The following is a 9337-nucleotide window of genomic DNA, read 5'->3' as shown; positions in this document are numbered from 1 at the left end:
CGAAAACAACAAGTTCCGTTGGAGCAGCCTTTCCACGCCTCTCTCTGTCTGTCGCAAGAAAAGTTGACCCACACAACAAAGTAGAGCTATTTTTCGGCTACCAGCCGACAGGGACCCCGCCGTATTATGCTGGGCTTACACTGTGCGATTTTTTCAGTCGCGCGATTCAGCTCCTGCTCAAACTGTACGATTGACTCGCAGGGGTTAGAAGTTCATAGGTCACGATGCAGGGTCTCACACTATACGGCCTGATGCTCTGATGCGACCTGAGTGCTCACACTGTGCGTCCATAAAAATGAAGGTTATAACAGAAATTCTGTCGCTCGCTCTCCCTCTCCGTCTTTCACTCACACAGACACACCACCACCATCAACTTTGCTAAATTGCTAATGAAAAACATTGGTCAGGCAGCTGTGATTGAGCAGCAGTGTCGATCCAACTATTTTCACGGTTGTTGTGGTCGTGATAATTTTGTGAGGCCACATCAAAAGGGCTCGGATGGTTCTACAGGTTGTGCCTCCATCGCTTGTGTCCAGATCACACGCTGCACTGCCGTGCTATGCCGTCTTTTTCGCTGACATTTGTGTTTGCGCGTGCGCAGTGTGGCAAACTGCGGTGACACCCTCACGACCAAGCGATTGATGATCGGGAGCTGGTCGTGAGGTGTCAATCGCTTCTCGTTACCCCACGTATACTACACGATGCACGACGCACGATGAAGGCCAAAATCGGGCCGATCGCCAAAACGATCGCACGACTCAAAAATCGGCTCAAAATGGGCCAAAAATCGCACAGTGTGAGCCCAGCATTAGTCAGAGGTCCCTTTACTACAGTTCGGAGTCGCGGACCTTCAGTAATAGTAATAAATCACACAGCAACAGTACATTCACATTGTTGTAAAAAGCATGATAATATTGTAGCGGGTCAGGGCTGTTCGGGGTTCTGCTTGTACAGTTATGTTTTGTGTATGTTGCCATGGTGACGGGTGACGCCCTCTCGCTGCGACGGTGTGTCCTTCCGGGGTCAGAGGGCGCCCTATGTGTGTTGTGGTTGCCGCGCTGAGCAGTTAGCTAGTGGCAGTGTGTTCTTCTGCAAATGTAATAAACGGCTGTGCTCCCTGGCTAGCTCACGGGAAGCAAGACCAAACGATACCCCCGTCTCCTCCTTGTCTGAACTCGCCACAATATATTAAGTAATCCAAAGTATTCAGAATACGTTACTGTCATTGAGTAACGTAACGGAATAGGTTACAGAATACATTTTGGGGCATGTATTCTGTATTCTGTAATGGAATACATTTTAAAAGTAACCTTCCCAACACTGCTCATAGGGGGTCATATGATTGTTGGGTTTTTCTCTGTATCTATGAAGCGCCTTGAGGCAACTTATGTTGTGATTTGGCGCTATATAAATAAAATTGAATTGAATTGAATTGATGTTGATGTTAATGTGGTCTACTCTGTACTTGTGTTCGGTTCAGCCAGTCATTTCAGTTCAGCCAGTCATCCTATGTTCGGTTCAGCTGCTCGTGATAATAAACACCAGCCTTCACCTACCTGTGAGTCCAGCGTTTGGGTCCTCCTTTCCTCACCCACACAGTACCCACTGACAATTCATCCTCAAGCATCCAGGTAAGTAAATCTCCAAAGGTTGATTCTGCTTATCTGGATGTAGCGTTTTCAGTGGGAGAAACATTTTGTCACTCATCCAAGTGACCTCTTCAGTCTCAGCTGACTGCAAGCTTAACCAATCTTATAAACAGTACATTTGCATAATGACTGAAACCAGCCCAGTGAAGGAACAATGGGCTGGGAGGTCAGTTCCTTCATCAGAATTATGCAAATTCTCATGAGAGCAACAGGACCACTCTCAGCATCGACCAGGTGTGTTTGCTTTTGGAACTGTGTCTTCATTCCACCTACTTCACATATAAGGGTCAGTACTACAGGCAGAAACATGGGTGTGCCATGGGCTCCCTAGTTTCACCCATTGTGGCCAATTTGTACATGGAAGAAGTGGGAAAGAGGGCTTTGTTATCCTACCCTGAAACAACACCAAGCCATTGGTTCAGGCATGTGGATGACACCTGGGTGCATTTTTAAATACATATTTGGCCTTGTATGATAAACATTGTCCATTGGTATCATTTAAGTATAAGAAAAAGAATAAGAATATGAAACCTTGGATAACTAAGGGTCTTGCAAATGCATGTAAAAAGAAAAATAATTTATATAGGAATTATATAACACAGAGAACTAAGAATGCGGAAATGAAATATAAAGTTTATAAAAATAAGTTGGTATTAATATTGAGGAAAGCCAAGAAAGACTACTATAATAAACTTTTTCAGGAAAACAAGAATAATATTAAGGGCATTTGGAATATTTTTAAGGAGGTATTGGGTAACAAGAACACACCCTTAGATCGGCCTAATTATTTTATTAAGAATAATCAAGTTGTCGAAGACAAGACTGAAGTAGTAAACGAATTCAATTCCTTTTTTCTAAATGTTGGACCTAAAGGTCGTTCTACAAAGTATTGACTCAGGGGGCTGAATAATTACGCACACCCCACTTTGTAGTTATTTATTTATAAAAAATGTTTGGAATCATGTATGATTTTCATTCCACTTCTCACCTGTACACCACTTTGTATTGGTCTTTCACATTGAATTCCAATAAAATTGATTCATCTTTGTGGCTGTAATGTGACAAAATGTGGAAAAGTTCAAGGTGGCCGAATACTTTTAACATCCATGTAGATGCTAAAAATGACACATTCCAGATCTTGTTTTAACATATGGCATAGAAAATGAACATTTAAGAATTTTTCTTGAAAACCCTCTCTTGTCTAGTAATTTCCAGATAACATTTAAATTGCCTTGGTAAATCATGCACTTGATGGTGACCTGTGTAATCGGCTTGAAGTTGTTCTGCATTGTTGTTAACAACATTACCACTGAATTCCTGATGAAAGCTCTTAGGGTCCTGTTGATGTTGTATAGTTCTACGCATTCCACTATCGATCTGCATGGTGTTGAGTTTTCCACTCTGGTGTTTCTGCTAATTTCTATCTCTGCCTTTATTGAGCCATATGCCTGTTCATCTTAGCCACTATGATGCCCGACAGGAGCTTCCATGTGGTACTGAAAATCTGAGGCAGGTTATTGGCTGGTAGTTGGATTGGACAGATCCCTTCTGAGGACCCTTGGGGATCAGGACTGCCCACTGTTCGATTAGCTTTTATGGTTGCGTTTAACCATTAGCAGCTACTCTGTGTTGGATGTCTACAACTGTGATGTTACTGGATCCTGTTCAGGGACCTTGCTGTAATCTTCTCCCAGCTCTGCTAGCCACAGGTTGCATCCTTCTCCCATTAGGTCTTCCAGTATTGTTCTGTCTCCAGCCTTGGTGGGGCTTTTCTCATATTGTTCATCTGACACTGAGAGTACACCTTGGATGGTTCAGTGGAGAACATCTTGTTTGTTATAATGGCTTCTATCTCTCTGGTTTACCATTTCAAGTGAATGAGTCTTTGCTTGGCAGTTTCTAAGGCCTCAGGTATTGGCAGCTTGCTGTACCTAGCATTCCTTTTTACATCACATCTTTGTGCAGCTCTGATAGTTGGCCAACTGCCCTCCATGCTACATTGATCTTGGCCTCTAGTTTCATTCTCCATTAAAAGTACTGCTTTTTATCTTGTAGCCAAGCATAGTAGTGATCCCTGCCAACAAGGTGTAGGGTGTAGTTGGTCACGGTAGGGATTTCCCATAATGGTGCATTCACATCTTCTTATAGACCTTACGACTGTAGTTCACTGAATCAAATGAAAGCCTTTATATAAATTTAAATAAAGACATCAAATGACTATCTAAGGGAAGGAAGACAAAATAAAATAATAAGTAATTCTAGGATGTTTGAATATGAACTCAGGGTGGTGATAGGCAGCTTAATGAAGGATGTCTCCTCCTCCATACTCCAGGTTCATGTAAACCTGCATGGATCAAAACAACAAATTACTTTTGGGTCAACTCAGAAATTATTCAAAATAAACATTTGACAAACGACTTTCTGTTGGTGGCTAGTTTTGAAATCTGTCCAAAATAGGCAAGTCTATTACTTTACTGACCTGACCAGAGTCTTTAATGAAGTGCCTTCAGAGACCAAAACATCAGCTTCAGTTCTTCATCAGTTTTCTTTAACTTGTTCAAACTCAGGTCAAGCACTCTTAGGGGACATTGGGTCGAGTTAAGAGCTAAGGACAGATAATCGCAGCCTTTATCTGTAATCTGACAGTCCTTTATCCTGTAGAAGGAAAGATTTTTATTTAACAGTGACTGCTGTTTTTTATAGTCTCCACATAGGGAAAATAGATATTATACCTTAGAGTCTTAAGTCTAAAGTTTTGAGTCGACAATCCAATCGACAGAAGCTTTACTCCTGAATCTTGTAGTTTGTTGTGACTCAGGTCTAGCTCTCTCAGATAGGTGGGATTCGACTTTAGAGCTGAAGCCAAAGAAGCACAGCCATTTTCCATAATCAGACAGTCCTTCAGCCTATGGAAATATAAAAAAAAAATACAATAAAGCGCAGTTCACCTTTCATGCCCTCACTCTTTCGCGGATTTTTTGTGCATTTTTGCATACTTTTTTTTTTTAAACAGCGCATTGTGTTCTGCGACGTGATAGGCTATAGATCACTGTCAATCAATCTCATTCCGCGTCTCCTGTACAATACAGAATGCGTTATGCTTGTCAAAGTTACATAAATCTTTGATCGCTACTGAAGTACCGTACTATATATTTGTAGGTTTTCTCTCCAACAAACACAACAATGTCGACGAAACATTTTGCACCATCAAAGGCACCTGTGGTAGCACCCAAAAGGCAGAGGAAGATGATAACCATCGAACAAAAAGTAGGACTTCTGGAAATGTTAAGGGAAGGTAGAAGTTACCGTATTTTTCAGACTATAAGGCACACTGGAGTATAAGACGAAACAAAAACAGTCAGAGAAGTCAAACTTTACTCAATTCATTCTTCTTGCTTCCTCTACTTCCCTACCATTGATTCATTAATATTGAATTCTCTCTCAGCTACACTCTTCCCATGTTCTGGAAATGAAAACAGGGATTGAGCTTTTGTTTAATTCTATAATACTGGACCTATTCTTCTACGAAGGTTTGAACTTTGAGAATGTTTAAACAAGAGAGAAAAGTGTGAAAATGGTCATGCCTGTCTGAGAAATGTGTAGGGATTTTACAGCATTACAGCATCTATAATAATTGTAAGAAATAAAGCTGACTACTTTGCAGGCTATTTTTAGAATGTAACTCCCGGGATAAATGAGGGACCATTGTAATGGATTGCGCAGCAGTAAGTGATATATATATATATATATATATATATATATATATATATATATATATATATATGTGTGTGTGTGTGTGTGTGTGTGTGTGTGTGTGTGTGTGTGTGTGTGTATGTATGTATATATATGTATATATATATGCAAAATAATTATTCCTGGGTTTCAGACTCTGCAAAAGGAGAAATTTGATTTTGTACCTTAAAGTCGTCAGGCTACAATTTCGATTCTCCAGCCCAGCAGACAGAAGTTTTACTCCTGAGTCATGCAATTTGTTGTGGCTCAAGTCTAGCTCTGTCAGACAGGAAGAGACTGACTTCAGAACTGAGCCCAGAAATGTACAGCAGCTTCCTGGTAGTTCACAGTGAGTAAGTCTGAAATTACAGTACATTTATTTACAATTCAGTCACAAAATTTTGCTCGTCATGTAATGTTACTGGCAGTAGTCCTGACTTTTTTAATTGTCTGGTGAGTCTGAGAATAGACAAGTCACTGCAGAACAATTTGAAGAATTATTATTAATTCTTTACATTTAGAATTATTGAATAAAGGTTACTATAAAGGAGACCTTTATAGTAAACCTAGATTACTTTGGATGAGATTATAGATATGTGACACTGTCAAGCACAGACCTCAAGGTTTCCAGTCTACATTTTGGACTTTCTAGTCCAGCTGAAAGCTGCTCCACTCCTGATTCCTGTAGCTCGTTTTGACTCAGGTCCAACTCTTTCAGATAGCACAAATTGTACTTCAGAGCTGAACCTAAATGAACACAGCTGATCTCTGACAAACTGCAGGACCTTAGTCTGAGTTTATAAAAGAAAAAAAAGGAAAAAATATCAAAAACACAACAACAAATTTTTCTAAGTAAATATTTTTCAAAAAGGTTCTTTTGACATGAAATCTCACCAGATATCGATAACAACGCATCCAATTCACACATGAAAAGATACCAAAACTGAAAATCTTAGAAATATGGTATCTAACTAGAGTCTTACTCTGGATGGCATTACCTGTGCCTCCAGTAATGCTATGAGGAACCTTGGATTCATTTTTGACCAGGATATGTCCTTCAACGCACATACTAAACAAATATTTAGGACTGCTTTCTTAACAGGCCCCTTATTTTATCTTAATGACCTTATATTACCATATCAACCTATTAGAGCACTCCGCTCTCACACTGCAGGCTTACTTGTTGTTGATAGAGTATTTAAAAGTAGAATGGGAGGCAGAGCCTTCAGTTTTCAGGCCCCTCTTCTGTGGAACCAGCTTCCAGTTTGGATTCAGGAGACAGACACTATCTCTACTTTTAAGATTAGGCTTCAAAATTTCCTTTGTTTTCCTTTTGCTAAAGCATATAGTTAGAGCTGGATCAGGTGACCCTGAATCCTCCATTAGTTATGCTGCAATAGGTGTAGGCTGTTGGAGGATTTCCATGCTGCACTGGGTGTTTCTTCTGGACTCACCCTTCTCTCTCCCAATATGTGCTAATAGACCTATCGGCATTGAATAATTAGTTTTTATAAATTTCTGTCTCTCTTCCACAGCATGTCTGTAAAGTCTTTCTTCCCTTTCCCCAACCAGTTGCAGAAGATGATTCTTTTGCTGTTGAAAGGGACTTTTTCGTTTATACTGTCACCAACGTGTTTGTTTAGGGGGTTATATGATCGTTGGGGTTTTTTCCCCTCTGCATGTATTATTGTAGCTTCTAGCTTACAATATAAAACTCTTGTTTTGATTTGGTGCTGTGTAAATAAAAGTGCATTGAATTGAATTGCATGTGTTTATTATTATTTGTTTGTTTATTTATTTATGTTAAGGTTAAATCTTGCTTTTTTCCGCCTTTCTTCTTGTTTGATGCTTTTGGGCAATTTGAAGAAACTGTGAATAATACTTTACATTTTAAAGCCAGCCAGCTATTGTCAACTAATACATTCATATGATAGAGTCTTCCAAAAAGACACAAACTTTTGCCAGCATGTGCATCAAATTCCAGGCTTTTGGTTTTGGGTATACAGTACCTCTTAGTTACCATTTTAGAAATCAAATAAAATTATTTCATGCATATCATTAAAAAAAAAATCTAAATATTGTTTCAGACCTCAAAGTCTCTAGTCTCCAGTCAGGACTCTGTAATCCTGCAGAAAGTCCTGCCACTCCTACATCATGCAGGTTGTTTCTGCTCAGGTCCAGTTCTCTCAGGTGGGAGGGGTTAGACTTCAGCGCTGAGACCAGAGAATCACAACTGATCTCTGTTAGTCCACAGTTAGCAAGTCTGTTGTTACAGAATAATACCAAGCAGAAAAGGTTAACATTATTATCATGTAAAATTACTCAAATATGCTTCACTGATCAGTAATAGAAGTTGATCTATATATTGTAACAAATGTACAACAAATAAATTGAGGACTTTTTTTGTATATTTGCCTGCACAATTTCAAGAAGAATACTACTCACAGCACAAAAAGTAATGTACTTTCAAACCAAAACTAGAAACTATTAAAAGTAATTTGAAGTGCATCCAGAAAATATTCACAGGGCTTTACTTTTTCCAGCAGTGCAGTCGGTTTTGGGGGAATTGCCAGGAGAGGATGGTAGACAGCTGGTAACCTTGGTTTAATCATGCCTGCCCTATTTAAGCAGTACGTCGGGACTCAAATGAGTGGAGAGTTGGAGGAGAGAACCAGCAGCAGCAATGACAGCAACAATGTGCTGGTGGTGGCAACATCACCTGGCAGCCACCCACACAGTGGTTGCTGCGGCTGTTGCCCTTGCCGGTGGGAGTGGGCCCAGGTAGCAGCTCTCAGCTTCCCTGTGACACCGAGGATATCCTTTGAGTAAGTGTACTGAGCAAGGATGATCAAGGGAGGTCAAGAGCTAGTAACCATTGTTCAATCATGCCTTCCCTGTTTAAGCAGCACGCCAAGACTCAGAAGTAGAGTGTGGGAGGAGACGAGCAGCAGCAGCAATGACAGCAACAACAACGTGCCGGTTGTGGAAACATCATGTTTTCGACATTTCTGTGGTTTTTCTGCAGCAATGGCTACATTGCTGCTGGATTATAATCAATTAACCTATCCCCACAAGCTGCATGTCTTTGGACGGTGGGAGGAAGCCGGAGTACCCGGAGAGAACCCACGCAAACACGGGGAGAACATGCAAACTCCACACAGAAAGACCCCGGCCTGATGGTGGAATTGAACTCAGGACCTTCTTGCTGTGCGGCAACAGTGCTAACCACCGTGCCACCGTGCTGCCCTGTATACAGTTTATTTATTTTATTTTATTTAATTTACACAATAAAAAATAAATAAACTGTATACAGTTTATTTATTTTTTATTGTGTAAATTAAATTTTTGTAAAACTAAGGTTCCATGTGTCACTGTTGAAGTGGGGCATTAATCAGTGTGATGCCACTTGTAAACATGTTGCATGTGTGGGGTTTCCCAGCCAGAGCTGCATGGACTCCACACTGGTGAGGCACACTTTCTGTAGCTCCTCTCCCTGTACTAAATTGTACATTTAAATTTGTTGTATTTTTCTTTGCTAAGTATTAGTTCTTATGGCTAAAAGCTCCCAAAGTGTTTTTGATTGCTTTGAACGAGACAAATAGTAATTGGAACTTCATTTTATCTGTTACACCATCCGTTTATGTGGTCCTTACTTGTGCTAAACAGGGATGAGGAGAGGCCTGCTGTTGCTGTGTGACACTGATTTTGCTGCTGCACTTTGTCTTGTATAGTAAATGTATAGGTTTTGTTTTATGTGTATAATGAGTTCATGACCTGAGGCTGCACACTGAATAGTATTTTCAGCCATGTTGAGAAAAGTTAAAGTTGTTTGAATATGTATTGTGTAATTGATCCATCTTAGTGGGGATTTAAATATTACAAGTTATTATTAGTGGCTTCATATTTGTCTCTGTTTTACCCCACTATAACATTTGATTTTAAAGTGGCTGTTGGGA

General features: G+C 40.1%; 1 protein-coding gene across 2 annotated transcripts in view; it reads right to left on the bottom strand.

The window, feature by feature from the left end:
• Window positions 1-2576: 2576 nt before the first annotated feature.
• The window catches only part of LOC146626068 (protein NLRC3-like), a 32784-nt gene continuing 26023 nt past the window's right edge, over window positions 2577-9337 (bottom strand). For both annotated transcript variants that reach the window (XM_085363153.1, XM_085363154.1), the window contains exons 6-11: window positions 7471-7644; window positions 5999-6172; window positions 5567-5740; window positions 4382-4555; window positions 4129-4304; window positions 2577-3993 (exon numbers count right to left, since the gene is read on the bottom strand). In XM_085363153.1, the coding sequence (XP_085219279.1) occupies window positions 4142-4304; window positions 4382-4555; window positions 5567-5740; window positions 5999-6172; window positions 7471-7644 (859 nt within the window). In that variant the 3' untranslated portion in view covers window positions 2577-3993; window positions 4129-4141. The remainder of the gene's footprint in view (window positions 3994-4128; window positions 4305-4381; window positions 4556-5566; window positions 5741-5998; window positions 6173-7470; window positions 7645-9337) is intronic.

This window comes from Diplotaxodon limnothrissa, linkage group LG9, assembly GCF_057381915.1.
Source record: "Diplotaxodon limnothrissa isolate DT_005_m linkage group LG9, D_limnothrissa_male_GT1.1, whole genome shotgun sequence".
Taxonomy (NCBI): domain Eukaryota; kingdom Metazoa; phylum Chordata; class Actinopteri; order Cichliformes; family Cichlidae; genus Diplotaxodon; species Diplotaxodon limnothrissa.
The sequence above is the reverse complement of the archived record's forward strand: the minus strand, read 5'-3'. Positions and strand labels throughout refer to the sequence as shown.